Raw genomic sequence first — 22,433 nt, 5'->3', positions numbered from 1 at the left:
CAGTTGGATGGCCTCAAGAAGTTCTCTGGAATGTCTCTCTCTGAGAAGTCAAGCTCAAAGATCAGTACCAAAAAACAATGTCTCATTGTGTGTGGGCCTCTATATATCTCCTTTCCTCAGAGTCCACCCACAAATGTTCTCAACTGGCCAAAGTCATGCCCCTCGCACATGAAAGCTCACTGCAAAACATCATGTGCCCTCTCACAAGCCAACCTGGGCAAAACATCACATGCCCAGTTTGCAGCAAAACATCACATGACAAAACTGAGTCTTCAAAGAAACCAGAAACTTCCACTTCACGCCGCATCTCAGGCCCCCTGAGTACTGAGATCCATCCTAATGCTTGTGCAGTAAGGACTTTTACCTACTGTGCTGTCTAGTCTTATGTCAACTTGACACAAGCTAGCGTTATCTGAAAGGAACCTCATTGAGAAAATTTCCTTCATAAGGCTTGGCTGGAAGGCATTTTCTTAACTGGTGACTAATGGGAGGGAGCCTAACCCATTGTAGGAGGTGCCATCCCTGGGCTGTTGGTCCTGAGTTCTATAAGAAAGCATGCTGAGCAAGCCATGAGGAGCAAGTCAGTAAGCAACATCTTTCCATGGCCTCTGTATCAGTTCTGGCCTTTAGGTCCCTGCTCTGCTTGAGTTCCTGCCCTCACTGCTTTTGGTGATTGACTTATAATGAACCGTGAATGAAATAAGCCCTTTCCTTCCCAAGCTACTTTTAGTCTTGGTGTTTGAAAACCCTAACTTAGACAAGTGGGTACCAGGATAATGGGGTATTGGTGTGACAGACCTTACGTGTTTTGGGGAGGATTGTGGAAGGACTTTGAAACTTTGGGCTAAAAAGGCCATTGAGTGTTGAGAGCTCTGTGGGTTGTTCTGAAGGAGCCTGGGAGAAAAGAATGTTGAGAGAAGTGCAGATGATGAAGGTGTGGAGAGGGAAGTTTAGTAAAGATTCTACCATTTGAGTCAGGAATCTGTGGTTCTGCTCACTTGGAGCTCAAGGATCAGCTGTGGTTAAGAAGAGACCCACATCACTGAGGTGAAGTCTTCTGGGACATCTTTTCTCAGAGTCAGCCCACAGAAGCTGTGTCCTGGAGGCAGCAAGGTTGTACCTCCATTGGCAGGTTTACTTGCTAGTGTTAAGAATCACTTCGTACCCCACTCCCAATTGAGCGGACATGGGGTAAGATGATCAATCCTCGTTTATGGGATGTGCATTGAACGTATGACAGGAGTCTACTGAGCTCATCTGAAAGACTCTAACTAGCAGTGTTTTCAAAGCAAAGACTCATGACCAAACCTTTGGCAGAGTACAGGGAATCATAAGAAAGAAGGGGAGTTAGTCTGATGGGGAAAGGATAGGAGCTCCACAAGGACCAAATATATCTGGGCACAGGGTCTTTTCTGAGACTGACATTCAACCAAGGATCATGTATGGATATAACCAAGAACCCCCACTCAGATGTAGCCTGTGGTAGCTCAGTAAGCAATTGGTTTCCCAAAGTGAGGGGAACAAGGACTATTTCTAACAGGAACTCAATGACTGGCTCTTTGGTCTCCCCATCCCTGAAGGGAGGAGCAGTCCTGTTAGGCCACAGAGGAGGGCTTTGCAGCCAGTCCTGAAGATACCTGATAAAACAGGATCAGATGAATGGGGAGGAGGTACCCCCCTATCAGTGGACTTGGAAAGGGGCACGGTGGAGATGAGGAAGGGAGGAAGGGACTGGGAGGGAATGAGGGATCGGGACACGGCTGGGATACAGAGTTAATAAAATGTAACTGATAAAAAATAAAAAAATAAAAAAAAAAGAATCACCCAGGTGACACTGACACTGGTTTTGAAGGCATGAGGGGGTCACAGAGAGCAGCTGAGGCTTGGCACTGTAGGGCAGGGCTGGCATCCCTAAAGAGCCCACGAGAGGCTATCGGTGAAAGTGCAGCCCAGTTGCAGCAAGAGACCCCAGCATTTTGGAGATGCCAGTACCATGGGACAACCGCCAAGAACAGCAGCAGAAATGGAGTGGCACCAGCTAGAGCCTAGAAGACAAGCTGAGTGCTCTGCAGAGGGAAGAGCTGGAGAGGTGACCCAAGGCACGTGGGGAATCCCAGAAGATGGTGAATAAACCCCACACATTGGAATTGAGTTATTTATACTTTTGGAGTTTTGTTTTGCTTTGATTTGATTTTGACTGTGCCCTGGTTCTTCCCTCTTGAAGTAAGAAAGTATTTAATGAATTTTTCATCCTACAGCTCCTGCCTCCAAGTTCCTGCCCTGTTGGAGTTCCTGTCCTGGCTTCCTTCAATGATAACCTATGATGTAGAAATGCAAGCCAAATAAACCCTTTCCTCCTCAACTTTCTTTTGGGTCAGGATGTTTCATCCCAGAAATAGAAACCCTAAGACACCCACTAAGCCATCTCGCCAGTCCCATTTTTAGTTATTTCTTAAAAATAGATAATTTTTTCTGTTTCAGTGAGCAGCTGCTACTATTTTTCTTTGAGCAACCTCATTTGTTTTGTCCCCATAAATAACGATTTGTAACTTTTTTATTAAATCAATGAGAAAAGACACACTTCAGCCGTCTTTGTAGGAATCTAGTTTCTAATGTGGATATATAATTTACTGAAGGAAACCAAGAAAGGAGTGATTCAATAGAAAGAATTTTCATCAAAACTTTACATTTCTCCACAGCCCTTGTGAATTAAATAGGTATGTGGGGAACTATTTACCCTACCTCATTCTCACTTACCCAGCCTGAGGAAATGCCATAAAGACCCTATTTCCACTTTTATTGAACCACTTTTTAAATTTGTCCTGTGCTTAAGTCACCTCTGGGGGAAAATGCATATTTTCATATGTGGTTTTGGAAATCATTTTGAAGGAAATGTGTAAAAATCTATATAACATAATGGGATAATATGGTTCAACAATTATTCTGTTACGTACCCACAGATGATACCTAAGGAAAATTAAGCCATCATTTTCTGATACTAAACGTAATAGACACTGCTTTTTCATTGTTGTTGACTCAGTGGACAAAGGTTGTGAAATTGAGGGGGAGATCAATCAACGATTGTCCTTATTTAAATTTAGGGGAGGCTCCCCTCCCCCTTGTGTGCAATACTCTTTATTTTGCCATTCTGCAGGCTGGCATGTGCTATTGTACTCTGATGTTTGTGCCTAACTGTATAGCTGGCAAAATAAATTTACTCTCTTCCATAGCTGAGCCCCAGGTTAAACAGTTGCCCTCTCCCATCATGTAACCCCATAGGGAATTACGAAAAGAAAGTTGTGTTACAAACTATGTCTGTATCAAAGTCTCAGGGTTTAAGGAGAGGAGGCATGATGAAAATCACTTACATGTTCGTTGAATGGCTTGCCATCAAAGCCAGGAGACTCCAAAAATGGTGCTTTCCTAAGATACTGACACTGAGCCCAAGAACGGCATTGTTCAAAACTGATGAGGTCAGTAGAGAAACAGGAGGGTTTCGTACAAACAGGAAAGGAAAAGCCTGAGACTATTAGGTTCCTTCTGGATAAGATTAAAAGTGATCCCCCAGGATGGCCATCCATTAAATGTATTGCTGACTGTTCTTTGCAACTTCTCCTTCTGGCCCATTGTGTTGTTGTCACCTTTCTTGTTTTAACTTCCTTTTGTTTCTTTCTTTCTTTTGTTTTTTTGTTCTTTCTCTTAAATAGGGTCTCTAACTCATCATATAGCTACATATGACCTTACACTTCTGATCCTCCTGCCTTCATCTCATTAGTTCTGGGATTATAGGCATGCACCAGTATGCCTGTCATAGCCAATACACTTAATAATTAATCAAATATTTTCTCTGACAATAGAAGATATTTGGTAACAGAAAACAAGAAGTAGAACTAGTATGTCTTACCATCATGAATTGTATATGCTACATTTTCTCATGGAAAAATTACTAACCTGCTAGCTGTGAAGTATGACTGAGAAATAAGAGCCCGAGATTTTATTGGAGCAACTATATGCATTAGTCAGCTGACTGATTTATTTCCTGAGCATATAACACAGTTGTAGAAAATCACAGTCTTAAATCACTTCACAATGGAGTAAACAAGAAGCTTAGCATTTATTATCTACATAATTTAGCATATCTCACTGAGTTACTAGGAAGAAATATGGGAAGAAGCTTTGGTGACTTCAGAAAGTTTGCAGGTGAGTGCATTCTAGAGAAACTGTATACACACTCAATCTCCAGTCCACAATCCACTCTCGTCTCTGCCACATGCAGAACTCTAGGTGGCTTTTCAAGCTCAAGCAATACAGATCGTGATTATATACTTAATTGTGAGGTACGAGGCTGTGGCCATCTGTCATGAGCCAGCATTCGCTTTCTAATAATTCCATCACCAAAGTGAAAGATGAAAAATCTCAGAACTAGCAGAGAATCTGCCATCAAGTGAATTGGATCATAGGCTAATTGTGTCTACTCCTTTTTGCTGGTGAGGCGTTTTGGTAGCTGGTGATGTATGTTTGGAACACCAAATGTTTTATAGGTGGTAACACATCAAATGGTCAGTAAAGAAAGGCTGGAGGGCGATTGACAGCGTTATGTGCACGTACCCAATCTGGTCCCTAGGTCCCAGAGCAGCATCTCATGAGCATGTGGACCAACAAATAGGAATAATAAAGAAAAAGGTCAAAGAAATAAGGTGGATTTAGGCCAAGGGTGGAGAGACTGACAAGGAATCTAAGACTTCTGCTCTGGAGAAAATCACCGTATTCTCAGAATTTAAAACTGTAATCCAGACCAGGCCTGGGGTGAACACCTTGAGGTGGATCTCTGTGAGTTCAAAGCCAGCCTGACCTACATAGTAAGCTCCAGGCCACCCGGGGTTTCATAGTCAGAGCCTGTCTCAAACAGAAACAAGTAAAATAAAAATTAAAAAAATACTTTCATACAGCCTCCCTACAAATGCATCCAGTTATTGCTTTACAAGGCCATCAAGACCATTTGTCCAAAAGGGTGATGTCTAGGTAGAAAGTGTCTGAGAAACACAATGGCCCGTGACGTCGACACCAACTCCACTCCTCTGCAGTGTTTACCGGTCTAGCCCATCCCCTACGATACAGCAGTATTTTAACCTCAAATTTCAAATAACTTTTGAGTGCTATTGCCAGCTTTATTTTTATCCTGAAAAATCAATGCCTAAAAGGAAAGCTAACCTGTAAAGACAACAGTGGTTGCTTAGGAAGAACACACTCTCATCTGTGCATGTGCTTCTGTCACCATAAAGAGCCAACCTGTTTACTGCCCCATCACCCTCCACTTAGTCATTTGTGTCACAGAGGTCAGGTAAAGCCGCTTGCTATTCTCGGTCCTACTCTACTATTGCACCTGGGATTTCAGCCTGGGTTTTCCTCTAAGCCCAGCTGCACACGGAAAGCGTGCTCCGGTGAAATTAGTTTTGTCAAGTGAATATGAGGAAGAGAAGCGAGACACAAGAGGAACCATATTATTTAGAGGCCATTTAGAATGATTTGGAATTTGAGCTGGGTGGATTTGAGGCATGCGGAACAGAAGGGCAGAGTGGCAGGTGGGAGGTTCTGGGAACACTGAACCGTTGCTAGAATTGTGCCACTATGGGGAGTGATTGCAGCCGTGGGGGTGGTAAGGTCAGAGTGAGGTGCTGGAAATGGAGAGAATGGAGGAGTTTTAGGTACGGTAATGACAAATTCCAGGATATGAGGTGCAGCGTAGGCTGAGCTGGAGGGGAGGGATTCAGGAAACAGGGGTTGAGGGGACGGGAGATCATCTGTGTTCGTGTACATCAGGAATTAATCTGCACATGTAGCAAAGAGAATGACAGAATCGGGGACTGACATCAGAGAGAAAGTGGAAACATCTTGGAGAAGATGATAATGGCAATAAAGGTGAGTTTGTGAGGCCAGTGGGCATTGACATCAAAGCTAGATATAGAGAAGAGGGGGAGCCTGAAGCAAGAAGGTATAGGAAACTTTCAGGAAAGAAACTGGAGATGAGGCAGATTTGTTGATAATGAATGTTGAGCTCCAGGTAAAACAACTCCAGAGATCCAGGATCTTTGTAAACCTGTGGGAGGTGGCAGATAAATGGTTAACTCTCACTGTGAACTTGGGAGGTACCTAAGAGGTAAAATAACACACACTCTTGGGTCTGTTTATGATGGCATTTTATTTCCAGAGACGACTTGGCCACGAGGGTGCTGGTACTGGTATGATGAACAACTAATTAATCTTTTGATGGCTCCACGGTGTGTGTATTGTTGGGTGTGGTGGGTGGTAAGAGGATGGCGGCAATCACACTGTTGTGTATGTTTGGGTTCACTTTGGATTTCTAGGGCATCATCCTAATCCATGATCAACAGCAATGGTAGAAGAGCATTTTCTGCTACCAGTAATGGTGGTGATGGAGATGGTGGTGGTAGGGATGGAGATGGTGATGGTGATGATTGTAGCGGAATGCCACCTGGAGTAGTCTTTCTTAAAACTCTCCTTTCTTTGCTGTGTTTCGGCCTCTACCTCCTTTCCATCAGCCCCCCAACCTTAAGTAGGAGAGAGAAAAGGTTACTGGGGAGAGGGGACTCAGACCCCGTTACTTCTCCCGGCTAGTTAGGGTCAAGGGGTTCTGTACCAATCTCCGTCAAATGCAGACGCAGCTAGCAGACTCTTCCACACCGCTGCACCCCGAAGCTTTTCTCTCCATCTGTCTGCTCCAAACCACCACGCCGTCTCTGGTCTCTGATCTTTCCAAACTGCTCCACATCATACACCAAATAGAACTGCACACGGTCACTTTCTCGGCCTCATATCTATACTCTCAGAGTCCTAGACCGTGGCCGTCTCTGAGCGGTACATGGAAGGCCGTTATGAGCTGGCAAAGGTCATACCCCACACGTGACAACTAACAGGTGTAGACAAACTATAGCCCAACTAAAATCCCACAATTCAGATTAAAACAGAAGCATTTTTACATAACATACAGAGAAACCAACTCTTCCATTACAGATGACGCTAGAAATGATGACAGCGGTGGGTAGTGACAGCGTTTCTTCCGCTGCTGCTGCTTCAGAGGCTGGTCGAGATGATGACAGTAGTGACTGGAGATGCCGGGACACAGAACACACAGTCTCTGATCATGTCTTCCTACAGCGATTCACTAGACTCAGATTTCCTGTAGTCAGAGCCTTTCGTTCTTGGCCACACTTACTGCCTTGGGATTTTTAATTCCCATAGTACTGGTAGCGTTTTTCTCCCAGTGTTTAACTCAGTTTTGTAATTTGCATTTCTAGAAAATGGGTTCTGAATGTAGATCTAAATTTATGAATAAAATCTTCTCATAAGTTCTCCCACGAAGTTATTCGAACTAATCTCCCTTATTCTTCCTTTCAACTGTCCCAGTCCATAAATCCTTGGCACACTGTTCTATTGACAGTCCACTTTCATTGTTTCTTCTGAGTCAATTTACTTCTAGATATTGGCTTGTGGCTGAGTTATCTCCAGGGCTGTCTGGGTTTTAATGTATTTGGCCACAGCATGCACACAATGTTTCTCGCCAAGAATGAGCTGATTATTTTGAATGAGGTATTATTGGTGGCAGAGGCCCTTCAATGCGGTTTTTGGTTAAATCCACCTGTGATTCCCTAATCTGACTTTGCATGACAATTGGAGCCATTTATGGCTTGGGAGCCTGCCACCTTCTTCCAGTTGTGTGTGTAGGAAGATTCTCTCCCCTTTGGGATGTTGGAACTATAAGCTTCTGGCTAAAGAGATGGGGGGAGGATCTTCATAAAACAAACAGAAACACCCTACTGAAATGATGGACTTGTTGTTAAGAGCTAAGGCTGATGTGGCTTTCGTAAGGAATGGTTTGGTCCATAACGATTGCTTTGGATTCTGAGGCTTTCATTGTTCCTAGGCTCTGCAGAAATGCTGTCTTCTAGTATCAACAGAATCCACCAGAATAAATAAATAATAAATAAATCCCCCAAAATAAATCACGGAGATAAGATTCAAAACCTCTACTTCCCGATTAGTCTACTCTCCTGTGTTGTAGACAAAGTCAAATATATAATCTGTCTCCTTTCTGGTTTGCTGTGACATATTCTTACTATTAATGGTGCCCATCTCCCTCCACACTCATAAATACAATAGAATCTCAGATGGAGTTACAGCCAGAGCTTGAGTTTAAGGAGCACACGTTTCAGTGGGGATTCAAGTGTTTACTATTTCTCTAGTTGGATGTCCCCAGGCCTCACACAGGCGGTACTGCAGGTCCAAGCTTTCCATGAGCCTAAATAGATGTCATTTAAAGTTGTCTTAATCACTAATTTCATAAAGGACAGACCCCATCACTTCTTTAAAGGCAGTTACAGACAGCCCATGGATTACAATGGAAGCCACACTGAGAATTTTCACTGTCACATCTAAACCTCTTCTAAGAAAGTATTTAATGGATTTTATAGCTGAAAAAAAATAAATTTATTTATTTGTTTATTTGCTGTGTGCCAACATAGTGACATGCTGGCAGAGGTCAGGGGTCTACTTTAGTTCTCTCCTTCCACAGGTGGATTCCAGGGATTAAATTCAGGGTGAGCCTGGTGGCAGGTGCTTTTCTATCTGCTGACTCAAACTCAGTGCATTTTCAAAGATATGTAGAGGCAAGCAAAGTCTCATTTTAAAAACACTAATAACTGAAGATGTATATGTGTGGAAATTAAACTGCATCAGCACAGAGATTCAAACACTACCAGGTGATGAGACTGAATGTCCTTGAAAATATTTCAGCCTCACATAGTTCATAATTTTCTGTATTCTACAGTCTTCTCTCATTCTTTAATCCTTAAAACATTTAAAGACATTATAATCTCATAGCAAAAGTATTAACGATTGAGTTACATCTCTGTATGTTGTGTGAATATGACTTTAATCTTTATTATTATTTTTTAACTATGTGGGGAGGGTTACTGCACATGCGTTCAGGTGCCCTTGGATGTCAGAAGAGAACAGCAGATCTTGACTTGGAGCTTCAGGCGGCTGTGAGCTGCCCAGCAAAGGCACTGGGAACTGAATTCAGGTCTTATTCAAGAGCACTGTATGCTCTTAATCACTCAACCATCTCCCCAGCCCCTGTGACTTTAATTTTAAGCAAAATTGGCATTAAAGGAGCCACTGAGATCCTGTGTGACCGCTCATACATCTTTAAGATAATTTATTCCACGTAAATACAGGGAGAAGTAGAAACTATTCTTTGTTTAGGTCCTGTTTGTCCCTTTGCTTTACTCTGCCCTCGAGGCAAGGGTTACAGGATAAAGGAGTAGCCCAGGGGCATCAGAGATTGTAGCTGGGAAATGCTGTCTTGTGTAGATCCTAAGGAAGATGGGTCCACTTCCCCTTCTGCCCTGCTCACACTGGCCGTCTCCAAGCCAGTGCTTGCATCTGTCCAAAGTGAGTGGCTATTTGTGCCTTTAAGTGCGGGAAGGGAACCTGTTTAATCACTTACCTGGCCACATAGAGACCACAGTCCCACTGGAACAGTTCAGAGCTGAGACCAAGATTGTGTTGTTTGGGGGCTGTAAGAGACATCAGTGAAACACAGAATGACTACAACACAAAAGGACTGCATCGGTAATAAAAACAGAGATTACATGTAGGTTTTTAAGTGAAATTTCTAATATTAGGAGAGTTGGGCTTGGGGAGGATGAGTACGCTAAATGACTATTTCACAGGACTGGAAAAAACTGAGCCCTTGGAAGCATCCCCTCCCAACAGGTGACTTACGGGATCTGGCTCTGCCAGTTCCCCTTGTGTAAGTGACTGGAAGGCTCACTCGCCCTCAAGGAAGGACAAATATAACTTTGAGGAACATGTCTTTAAATAGATTTTTGGGAGAAGGTCAGCAGGGATTGCAGGGATTAGGATAAAGTAGAGTTGTTTTTAACCTTTCCAAAAATAAAGGCTGGCAAGGTTTGCTTTCTGAATGTTCACACTGAGTAAGGTCAAGAAATGAATGCTTTGCTCACTTTTTCTCACATCTCCAAACACAATAGCTTTAGAAAGCCTAGCTTAGTGAGTGGCTTTCCATTCTGGACTCTTCAGATCATCAGCAAAACACGGGTGATAGTCGTCAAGACTATCTTATGAGGTGGAAAGCACGGAATCCCTTGAGCGCTGATTTCACATTTTAAAGCATGTATTGCTAAGTACGTGGAAGAGTCCTTGGGTGTAGAGAAATGGATTAATAAAGGGCCTAGCCGCCTGGGAACGTTGTAACAAAGCCCTCTGTGAAGTGCATTCATTCTTGCACGGTGGAGGTGCCTTTTTCAGCTGTAAAGTTGAATAGTCTTCCAGAGTTCTGGAGAGTCTGGATTCCTCCTTGCTTGTAAGCTAATGAAAGGACACTCAGAATTTCTCAGATGGTGGTGCAAGGATCAAAGCTGGCAGGCCAGAGACAAAGGACAATTTCACAGCAATAGCATTAGCCAGTGACAGGCCAGGAGCCCAGAACACCCAGTGGATAATCTTTGGCTTCCTTCTAACACAGAGATAGGATTTCTACCCTACTGGGGTTTACTGAGACTTTTGAAAAGCCACAGACCCTTTAGGTATTTACACATTTGTGTGTAAGGCGTTCTCCCTTTAGCAGCTAAGAGTGCCCTGTACGAATGGGGCTGCAGAGACCACTGAGAAGCGTGAAGCACGGTGGGACAGAGCTGACCTGAGAGGGGACGATACAAACAATGTGACATCAGGGAGAGTGGGTACCAAGAGAGTGGAGGAAGAGGAAGAGTGAAAGATTTTGCCCCTTCTCAGATGCGGCTTGTAGTTGGCACCATGCTGCCATCCCGCAGGCAGGAAGGACAGTCACTCCCAGCTCCTCACCCTAGATCTCTGTGTTTCATACATGTTTACCAAGTACGACTGTCCCACTTGTTATCTGTCACAGTTATTACTGACATCTTTATGCTTACACCAGTATGATAAAGCTAAAGAGGATGTGTGCTGACTCCCTGGGTCTCCCTGGCCTGCAAGGACTTAGAACCTTGTACAGACAACAGACAAGTGGATGGTGACAGAGACGCACCAAGATGGAGCTGGCGCTCAGTCAAAAAGCATTTGCCCAACAATGTATTCGCGGTTTAGCTCTCAGCTCAACTGAGCCAGCACAGCAAAAAACAAGTAAATCAATATTTTTTTTTTGGGGGGGGGGGGAGGGTTGTTTGTTTTTTGAGACAACATCTTACCACAGCCCTAGCTGTCCTGGAACTTGCTCTGTAGACCAAGCTGGCCTCAAACTGACAGAGATCCACCTGCTTCTGCCTCTCAGATTCTGGGATGAAAGGCAGGCACCACCACACTCAGCCTATTGTTGTTGTTGTTTAAAAGCCATCCGTGATAGCACATACAAATAATCTGGCAGGTGTCAGGTGTCCCACATCACGCTTGATCACACAGGGTGTGTGACACCAACCTGAGGGACATGAGGCACTGTTTACAAACATAAACTCCAAAAGAAACCGAAGTGCAGCACTTAAACTTGACAGGGCGGGACCTGGCTTTAGAGCCCAGACTTCCAAACAGTTGTTCCGCAGGTCACAGCAGTAGGTGGATAGTAGCTAAGGCTTGCATAGTCCCTAGTGTGTGCCAGGCAGGGTTGGGGGCACAGTCAACACAATACTCTCACTGTGCGTACTGTGAGAACCACCCCAGTGACAGAGGCTCACGGAGGTTCAGCATCTTTCCCAAAGCCACTGAGCCTTGGAATAGTGGAGGTCCGATCTGATTCCAAATCTCTGTCCTATCTTATAAGCTCTGCTACAGTTTCCTCATACTAAAAGGAGTAAGCTAAGTGTCCTTCAAGTATAAGCATCACTCATAATTTACATCTATAATAAAGAGATTTTAAGTTACAGACTTCTGACTCTATGAAATTTTTGTTTATTCATTTTTGTTTTTCAAGAAAACAAGGGTTTTTGTTTTTTTGTTTTTGTTTTTTTGTGCATAGCTTGGGCTGTCCTGAAACTCACTCTGTAGACCAGGCAGGCCTCAGCCTCACAGAGATTCTCCTGCCTCTGCCTCCCCAGTGCTGGGATTAAAGGTGTGTGCCACCACTGCCTGGCCTCATGAAGAAACTTTTGAAACACAGTTTAATTTTGGAACTAGCACCTGCTTGGCATGTAAGATCTGTAAGCATTAGTGACATACAGTTTACAAGACACTGTAAATTCTGTGTAAAGGGCAGGAGGACATTAATTAGTGTCGTAGGATTTCTATTGTTGAAATGAAACACCATGAACAAAAAGCAAATAGGGGAGGAAAGGATTTATTTGGCTTACATTACATTAACATCATTGTTAATCATTGAAGGAAGTCGGGACAGGAACTCAAGCTGGGCAGGAACCTGAAGGCAGGAGCTGATGCAGAGGCCATGGAGGCATGTTGCTTACTGTCTTGCTCATCACAGCTCTCTCAGCTTGCTTTTGTATAGAACCCAGGACCACCAGCCAAGGGATGGCCCCATCCACAACAGGCTGAGTCATCTTCCATTAATTACTAATCAAGGAAATTCCATACAGGCTTGTACCTAGCCTGATCTTGTGTAGGCATTTGTTAATTTGAGTTTCCATTCTCTCAGATGACTTTAGCTTTGTATCAAGTTGACATGAAACTATCCAATACACTTAGTATGTAGTAAGTTCAGGGATTAGTGTTAGGGGCTAATTGTTCTAACATATAGCATTTCTTTGTTCAATAGTTCATCTTGCTTTAAAAATTAGTGGTTGAAAGTTACTTAAAAAAAAAAAAAGCTCAATTTGTGAGATACTTCTATTCTTCTGAACGTAGAAAGACATGTGTGGCCGGGCACAGTGGTGCACACCTGTGATCCCAGCACTTGAGGAGGCAGAGGCAGGCGGATCTCTGTGGGTTTGAAACCAGCCTGGTCTACATGGCGAGTGCAGGACAGCCAAGGCTACACAGAGAAACCCTGTCTTTAAACAAACAAAAAAGCAAAATAAAAACACAACAACAACAAAAAGAGGTGTGTTTGAAACCTTATCCCTAACTCCAATCCTGGTCACTTGGGGGTATTGCCAGGTTTACCCTGCATGATGTGGTACCATGAAGTAACTGTTACAGTGTCTTTACTCAGAGGTGTTATAAACAACCATGCAAAGAAAGAGTTGGGTTGAAGAGCGGGAATAGAAGACTTCCACAGAGACTTTTTAAAAATACCTTTTAACTAAGATAGAATTACATCACTTTCCCCTTCCCTTTCTTTCCTCCAACTCATCTGTCACCTCACCCTCAAACTGACAGCCTCTTTTTCTTTATGATTGCTAATATGTATATATATATATATATATATATATATATATGAATGCATACTTATATATGCATAAATATGTAAGCACTACTCCTGGGTCAGTTTCTGTAGTTTGTGTGTATACGGTTTCAGGGCTGACTAGTGGTTGTATTAAACAACTACTAAGGGAACTCATCCTTGGGAGAGGCTAATTCTCTCTCTCTCCCTTTCCCTCTCCTAGCAGTCATTAGTTGCCTGTAGCATCGATCTTCAAGAAGATGTGGGGTGTTCTCCCATTGGAGCCCTTCTCACTCTCAGCAGTTCTTTTGCACTTTTCCTCAATAAATCTGTCTGCTCTACTTATAAAAGGGGGGAGGGAAGGTACAAAATGTTCTTAGACATCATCAAGGAACAAACTTGGGAACCATCATCGGCTACCAGATTTTTTTTTTTTATCACTATTTTATTTGAAATTAACATTAAAGTTCTATTTCACTTATTCCTCGGTGGCTAAGTCTCTACTTGAAAACTGTGAAGGCTTTGGATATTGATTTCTGCTTCCCCAAGAAGTATTAGGTTTTGAATGTACCTCTGGCCAATGCGTACTTTATAATGCATAGGCAGTTGCCAGCACAAGTACACAGCAAGAAGACCCTCTTCTACGGATGAAAGGAATAGGACACACATGACTTATGCCAAGAAAGGATTGTGTTTCCTCTTTTCTAGGAACTGTTTTCTTTGAGTACTCCTCTCCTCTGGGTTTTCTTTAAGTCCAAGGTCTTCTTCTTCCTCTTCCTCTTCTTCTTCCTCTTCTTCTTCAATACCTATGTATTTTATTAGAATATTTTTAAATTTTTATTTATTTATTTATTACAATTTATTCACTTTGTATCCACACTGCAGCCCCCCCCCCCCCGTCTCCTCCCAGTCCCTCCCTCTTCTCCCCCTTTGCTTTTTCCTTAGTCCCCTGATAAGAGAGAATCTCCTCCCCTTCTATCTGACTCTAGCCTATCAGGTCTCATCATCTTCCTCTGTGGCTGGCAAGGCTGCATACCTCCCCAGGGAGGAGGTGATCAAAGAACTGGCCACCAAGTTCATGTCAGAGACAGCCCCTGCTCCTCTCACTAGGAAACACCTATTTCATTTAAGGTTCTTCCTGCTGACGAGGGGCCATGTTTCTTAAGAATAAAAAATGTTGGACTCTGACTGAGGATGTAGCTCAGTTAGGAGAATGCTTGCCTAACACACACCAAACCCTGGGTTTGGTTCCAGTTACCTCCTAATCTGAATGTGGAATCATTCACTTATAATCACAGTACTCCGGAACCTGAAGCAGGAGGACCAGAAAATCAATATCAAATTTGAGGCCAGGCTGGGCTACATGAGACCCTGTGTCAAAAAACGGGATTCCTTGCCTCTTGATAGAATAGGTCTCTTGGCCCAGGAGAGTCAGCGTGTATCACAGGCTAAACTGTATCTGTCCAGACTCACATGTGCAAGTCCTGATCCCTCGGATCTCAGAATGTGACGGTAGTTACAGACGGGTTTTCAAAGACATAGTGACGCTAGAATGGGGTGAGTGATTTATTTTGATCCATAATCTAATGAGAATGAAGTCCCTATAAGAAGAGGAGAACAGTAGACAGGCCAAGAAGGAAGGACATGGGAGGACACAGGGCACAGGCACCTCCCACCCCACCCCACCCCCACACAAGCCAAGGGGAGAGGCCATAGAAGATATAACTCTGCTCACACTCAGAACTCAGACTTCCAGCCCCCAGAACTGTGAGGCAATAAATTTTGTTTAAGCCACTCCATCTTTGAAACGTTGCTATGTTCGTCCTTAGAAACAAATGCTGGGGACTCCCGCACCCCCCGGAGCTTTAGAAAGCCAGATTTTGAATGTGTTGTGTAATTTGAAGGAACCCGTGGACTCCTCAGCTCATTCAACATGTTACGTCTTCATCCTGTGCACCATGGATTTGGATAAATGGCAAAGACAGAAGAGGGGCTCCCAAACAGCAAAAACAGGAAGGAAGTTACAGTTTAAACAGGAGACCAGCACAGAAGGAGTTAAAGCCACGTGCTTGGATCTGATAGGTGGTAAGACCGTGGGACACTCCAGAATCTCTGGGGACTTGAGGTGGATGCCAGAGCCTGCCAGGCTAGAGGCCACCTCTCACAGGCTCTTCAGGGGAGTATAGGGGGGGTATGAAAAGGACAGCCCAGCGTTGGTGAATGACGGGGAAATGGGAAAGCAACCTCAATGCCGGGTGTTAAACAGGAGTTGCAGACAGAATGCTCATGATGTAGGGTGAGGAGAGACTGGAGAATTGGGGTCAGACCACAAAAGGCTTTTGTGCTACATTTGAATTTTTGAGATGAAAGTGTGGGGAGTCACCCGAGGGTTTTCTTTTTTTAAAATGGAGAGAAGTCATGACCGGACTTGCTCTGCCAAGATCTCCATCTTGGGGAAGTGGTATGCTGACATGAGCAGGGAGGACCTTGGGAGCCTGGCCCGAGGTAGGGCTACTGAAGTGCACAAGGCAGTCTGCTTTGCAAGTCTTTCAAAGATGGGATCAAACGGGTCCGGTAACTCGCCTGTGGAAATTAACGCTCTCCTATGAAGTGACAGCTGAAAGAGAGTTCCAGGCATTTCCATCTTCCCTGAAGCAGAGGTTAAAACAAATCCCATTGCTTCCTTAACCATACGCTTGCTCACTGCCAGTGCAAGGAATGTAGGCTACGTTATGTGCATTTGAGGAACTAAGTTAAAGGGAGCCACAGTTTCCATATTCTGGTATATGTGTGGTTCTTCTGAGATGCACTGTAGGGGGCAGCTGCCTGTCTGAGGTAACAGGAAGTCTGGAACACCCGCTGGGTCTGAGGGGACCTTTCGCGGTACCTGCTGACCTGGGGTAATTCACTCAGTCTCCAGGTCATGCCATCCCTATCTGTCAGAGGCATGCACACTGGTGTGTAACTCAGCACATAAATAGGCCAGTGGTGCTGGGTTCCATTCCACAGCATAAACAATGTAATTAAAATAACAAGATACCTAGGCTCTCTGGTCCCTAAAATGCTCACCAATCAAACTCTTCTTCATCCCAGAAAATTGAGTGGCCTTGAGTTTTAAAGGGCATTCCTTTAAGTTTCAAAAATAGTTTAGGGGAGGACCCGAGTTCCTTTCTCTTTAAAGCCTGCTGTGATGGCACAAGCTGCAGATGGAGAGAGTCGGATCTGTGGGCTCCATGGCGGGCCAGCAAGCCTAGCCTAATCCAGGAGCCCCAGGTCCCAGTGTGAGGTTCTGTCTCAAAACCAAGGTGGATGACCCTAAGGAAGGATACCAGAGTTTGACCTCTGGTCTTCACACACACCAACATACATATGTACCCTAGCCGCTGTAATTTTGGGATGCTGAAGCCGAAGAATTGCTATGAGGTCTAGGCCAGCCTGTGTTCTACGTGATCCTGGGCCACAGAGTGAGACCTTGTCTCAAAGAAAAGAGAGAAGAGAAGAGAAGAGAAGAGAAGAGAAGAGAAGAGAAGAGAAGAGAAGAGAAGAGAAGAGAAGAGAAGAGAAGAGAAGAGAAGAGAAGAGAAGAGAAGAGAGAAGAGAACCCCCCCCAAAAAAAACACCGAATAATTTTCCATAAAATAAAATAAAAAAAAATGCTTCTTGAAAAGTATAGAACTCAAGTTAGCTTCCCACACGTATAGAAACTGTGAAGCACTGGGACCCATGGATTTAACCGCACTTAAACCCACATGGATTCTACTAAGCCTGACAAAAGGGAACTAGCAATGCTTTGGAAATCTGGAGAACGGAGCGAGCATCTAAACAAAACAAAACCAAACCAAAAGCGACTGCTGGAAAACTAACAAGCGGATGACTCCTTTTCCTTTCCTAGGACAGATGCAAGGGGGTTCTGGGTCTCTGGTACAAAGGAGGGTTGGGGGGAAGTTTCCGCTGTTTCTCAGCTCCCCACCTGCTGGTCTGTCTGATTCCTGCGCAGCACTGTCTGCAAGGGACTGGTCCTCCCTCCTCCGCCCCCTCCTCCCTCCCTCCCCCCGCCTCCCTCCTCCCTCTCCTCGCGGGGAAACCACGCCGTCTCGCCGCGATGCTGTCGGGCCGGCAGACCGCGCGCAGCCGGCATCGCCGCCGCGGGCCCCGAGCTCCGCTGCAGGTCGCGCGCTCGGCCCGGGCGTCCCCGGCGCCACGGCCCCGGGGCTTGTCGCGGGGCGGCGGGGCTGCTGACTGCGGGCGGCCCCGTGCTCAGCCGCTATGTCCACCAAGGTCAGGAAGTGCCGGGAGCCCGCGAGGGTGACCTTGCCCGCGCCGGAGGAGGAGGAGGAGGATGGCGAGACCGAGGGAGCCGAGCCGCAGCGCCGCCGCCGGGGCTGGAGGGGCGTCAACGGCGGGCTGGAGCCGCCGTGCCCGCGCGCGCCGCCGTCCCCGGGGCCCGACCCGTGAGTACCGGAGCGCGGCCGAGCGGGGCGGGCGGGACCGGGATCGGGACCAGCTCAGCGCGGCGCCGAGCCCGGGTCCTGCCGAGCCGGGCCCAGCCAGGCTCACGCGGACGCAACTCCCCGACGGCGGGGCTCGGGGAGAGAGAGCGACGCCGCCCGGGCTAGGATCTCAGGACTCGAACCCCGAGCTGCCCGGAGGCCGTGGACCGCGCTGCGTGCCCAGGGACCCGCAGCTGCCCTGGTCTCGGAGGGGCAAGCAGCACTGTGGAGCGCTCCGAGTAGGACGAGGGCTCTCCTGACAGTGCACTCACGCTCAAACCCAGAGGGCGGCGACTCTCAGAGTCGCTGAAGGCCAACTTGGGTGGTGGTTTCCGGAAGGCTCAGGGCCGGGGACTTTTCTCCCTCCCCTCCAACCCTGACTTTATTCCTTCTTCACGTCTCCGCCGTCTTCTCTTTCCCTCTCTGCAAAGTAGCAGTTCGCAACCCAACGAGGGAGAGACGGACCTGTCCGTTCCCACATGGACAGCGTCCGGCCAGCTGCAAAGGTGCAGAGGGCGCTGCTCCACTTCGGGAAAAGCGTGTCCCGGGAGGAGGGGCTCGGGCCTGGGGACCCACGTCGGTCGTGGCTCTGTCAGCCGGCGGGCAGGTGGCTTTCCTGTCCGGGCACAGGCTCTGCAGCGCCGCCTGCTGCCCCAAGTCTGTCCGCCGGCTGCGTGGCTTGCGGATGGGCAGGTGCAGAACTCAGGCTTACCTGGGCCGGGCTGGACTGAACAGGGTGTTAGGGAACATACACAGAAATCGGTAGCTGGAAGATCATTCAGGAGGGACCCTGACTGAAAACCAGCTAGCATCCGGCGGGCGTTCAGTGACTGGTGAAAAGAGCGAACAGTGGAAATGGCCCCGGGGAAATGGAGAGAAGGCGCATCCTTTGGGATTAGATCCCTGTCAGCTTCCTTCCACCCTCTAAAGTTTCAGAACGTTGTCCATTTTTTCTTTATGTTTCCATGAAACCCATAAATTGGGTTTTATGAACTCGTATAGGTTCTTGGTTTTTACAAAATTCTCCTATTACCTTAAATAACAAGTGGGGCACATTAACACTCTTATCCGCAGAAGTAGGACGGATTTGACATTACAGCTCTCCCTCCTGAAGTCTGAGGTTAGTTACAGAAAGGCTAGGAGTGGGTTCTATCTCAGGCTCACCGCTGTGGCCATGCCTAGTCCACATCTGCTGACTTTACACAATGAAACCGGTGTGTGTTCCCGGGTTTTTTAAGGTCAAGAGGACCTGCCACTTTAAAGATCACCCTCTTGGCTTTTACTTGACGCTTGGTGACTGCAGAGGCTGGCTTGGTACCTGCAGCAAGAGATAGTTCTGTTCTTCCTATTGTGCTGGGTATAGTAAGCAAAATCACGATGTCTCTGCATCTCCGTTTAAAGGTGACTGGGACAGCCTTGGGGTCAGAGTGGCATAGACCGCAACCAGTGAGAGCCAGGTCTCATTCGGTAGCTGCAGTGGGGTGCTGAGCTTAATACCCAGAATCCCAAGACTAAGACCCACTTTCTTTTCACGTCTTTATGCTCTCATTAGTGTTTTAGTTTAGCATACAAGTAATAGGTTTCCTCATAGCATCTTACCGTCATCATCCTCTCCTCTCCCACTGCTTTCTCCTGTGCCCTGTTCCCCTCCTCTGCTTCTCTTCCTAACCCTAAATCCCCTTCTGTTTATTGAATGTACCCCATTACCATATTTTCCTCCTCTCTGAAGATTTCTTCCTCTCCACTCATAACCTCTCTTCTAGCATAGGCACAGAGAGGCTCTCTGTCTCTGTCTCTGTCTCTCTCTCTCTCTCTCTCTCTCTCTCTCTCTCTCACACACACACACACACACACACACACACACATTCTGTGGCTTATTTGTTTGGACCACGTTCCAGATTTCCACTTGGAAATATGAATAGGCTGAAGAGGGAAGACGGCCATCTGTTATGTCACAAGTGAGATGTCATTGTCCTTTGGTAGGACTCTTGACTCAACCACTGACTCAAACAGAGCTGTCCCACTCAGTTGTTTGCAAACTAGGACCAGACAGCCTCGTCAGAGAGTGCGTCACTCACGAAGTTTTCAATTATTAAGCATATCTGATAAATTTGGAAATGTGTTCTTATGAGTTTCAGCTTGAAGATGGTTCTCAGGGGGACTCATGTGCAAAGTGCAGGCATGACACAGCAACCCAACAAAGACAAGGAATGACACTTTCTTCCTTTTGTGAGGGAGAGTGAGAAAGAGGCTTGGGCATGGACAATGATGCTGTAAATCTGAAGAAAATGAGTATCACTCAAAACAATTTGAAAACAGAGCTGTGGAGAGCCAAGAACAAAGGGAGAGAAGCTGTTTTTGTTTGTGAAGAAATTAAAGAAAGCAATATGGGCCTGAAGGATTCTTAGGATGAGACAAAGTGGGTGATTAATTCAGGCCCCATCCCTAAAAATGCCAGCTACATCTCAGGAAGATGTTAGTTGAATCTGGTTGGAGCATAGAGCGTGTGGAGGAGAGCAGTGAGATTTGGAGGCATTTTGATTCTGGACATTAATGTGAATGGTTCTTATGTGTCAAGATATGGCAGTCGGGGGGCCTTTGGTCGTTTAAAGCAGAAGTGACGTGATCAGTCATTCTGTCTAGCATGCACAAAAGTGGCTGTTGACGGATTGTGAAGGAACAAATTAGAAGGCTGCTGTAGCTGTCAGGGCTGAGCTTGGGATCTGTTGCAGGTCGTGCCAGTGGGAGAGGAGGAGACTGGGGGAGAGAGCATGCAAATGAAAGCTATGGGACTTTTTTTTTTCCCAATGTACTCTGAATGAATAGTTTTTAAAAGAAGCCAGAGAGTTGGGGTACCCTGACCTGGATAACCAGGACTGTTGATGCCATTGTTGAGAAGAAAAGGGCTGTGAAAAGATTCTGAGTTTTCGGATGATTTTCACTATGGTGTTGGAAATTTCCACCAAGAGTTGGAAATTCCAGGCTGGAACTCGGGGGAAGGTAAAGTCTCGCTGTCTGACTTGTTCAGGAGTTGTATGCTCAGATTAGATTGTTCAACGGGCTGTATGAGAGAAACAGGGAGTCTGAACTAGTGTCTTGAGGGGAGCCTGTTTTGATGGAAAGGAGGAGGAAAGGAGCAAGGGCAGGGCGGTGCTGACTCTGGACTGCCTAGAAAACCTCAGCAGAATAAAAAAATTGGCAGAATGGTGGCAAAAACTCAACCACAGATATTTATGAGTCTACTATAAACCCGAATCAATCCTGGTATGTGTGAGTGAGTACCAGCAAAGTTATTGCAATTCTCAGAGTGCTTTCATTAACGGAGGCAGACGTCTAGGAAAGAGAGCCCTGTGCCCAAAGTTAGCTCTAACGAAAACAACAGTTTGTGTTTATGTACACTCTGGCTGGAGTCGCAGCTCCAGTCTGTCACTGTCATTGACAAATGAGGAAATCCTACACACACAGCAACATAATTTCTAAGAGTTACTAAGCAAGTCAATGGCAGCTGTTGATGCTCAGCTGTTTGCGAGGGTGGTCTGAGGACACAAGGCTTCATATCCCAAGCCATCTAGTAGGATGTTAGTGTCTGTCGATTGATTTGGCTGTGAAAGAAGAACCTGTCATGTGGTTTAGATAAGTAACACCCCCTTCTTACCCGGGAGCAGAACTAGGTTCTCAAGTGACTACTGAATCTCTCTAGACTGGTGGGGGAAGGCTGACTGGTGTTATAAAGGAAAAGGCAGTGATTGTTTAATTTTCAAGTAAAGCACAGAGTGGCACTAAACTCAGACCCTTAGTAATTTGGCACTTTTCATTATACTATCAGTTTTGTGCCCCAGAGGCACAATTTCATTATGTGCCATACAGAGTTGTCATTTTGTTAGTTTGTTTCAAATTATTTTTATACAATGTCAAAGCAATACATAAATATAGACCTGGGTGTTAGAACACTAAAAAGCTTTTATAAACGGCAAGCCCGACCTGTTCCCTTCAACCTCCATCTTCTCTTGTCCACTCTATTTCACTGAACTTTCAATTCTGTCATGTGCTGACATTTTGATACACATAATATTGAGATACTATCAGAAATCTTGAGAATTTCTGCTCACATATACCTTTTATTCTCCCACCTCCATCTTCCACAACATAGTTATTACAAATTCTGGCCATCATCTTAAGGTCTTCATTATTTAACCATGTGACCATATTACTAATAGCTAACAAATGGTATAATTACGTTTTTTTCTTCAATAACTGTTACCTTTGTTTTTGTTTTTATTTTTGTTTAGTTTTTTTGTGTTTTTTTTTTTTGTTTGTTTTTTGGTTTTTTGGTTTTTGGTTTTTTGTTTTTTTTTTTTTTTTTTTTTTTTGGTTCTTTAGCTACAGCCTCCAACTGATGTTTTCCCTTCTAGATTTCTCTGTCTTGCTTCGTATGTGGCCTCTAATTTTCTTTTCTTTCGTTAAGGAAGCTTGGAAAATAGCCTCTTTATCCATCCTCCTCTGAGGCTGTGCCCTGGGGGCAGAGGGACTGTTTTCACATAAACCTGTAGTTCATGTCCCTTTGTTCTGGGAAATTTTCTTGTATTTCTTCCTGAAAT

At 45.4% G+C, this 22,433-nt stretch overlaps 1 protein-coding gene across 5 annotated transcripts in view; it reads left to right on the top strand.

The window, feature by feature from the left end:
• Trpc3 (transient receptor potential cation channel subfamily C member 3) overlaps positions 1–22,433 on the top strand; it is a 136,775-nt gene that overhangs the window by 54,413 nt on the left and 59,929 nt on the right. For 3 of the 5 annotated variants that reach the window (XM_060378232.1, XM_021655160.2, XM_021655161.2), the window contains exon 1: positions 17,454–17,796. The exons of 1 other annotated variant lie outside the window; for it this stretch is intronic. In XM_060378232.1, coding sequence (XP_060234215.1) covers positions 17,612–17,796 — 185 coding nt within the window. In that variant the 5' untranslated portion in view covers positions 17,454–17,611. Of the gene's footprint in view, positions 1–17,452; positions 17,797–22,433 lie in introns of those variants that run through there. One more of the 5 variants, XM_060378233.1, reaches the window with a different exon arrangement.

Source organism: Meriones unguiculatus, chromosome 2, assembly GCF_030254825.1.
Source record: "Meriones unguiculatus strain TT.TT164.6M chromosome 2, Bangor_MerUng_6.1, whole genome shotgun sequence".
NCBI lineage: Eukaryota > Metazoa > Chordata > Mammalia > Rodentia > Muridae > Meriones > Meriones unguiculatus.
This window is presented reverse-complemented; position numbering and strand designations above follow the sequence as displayed.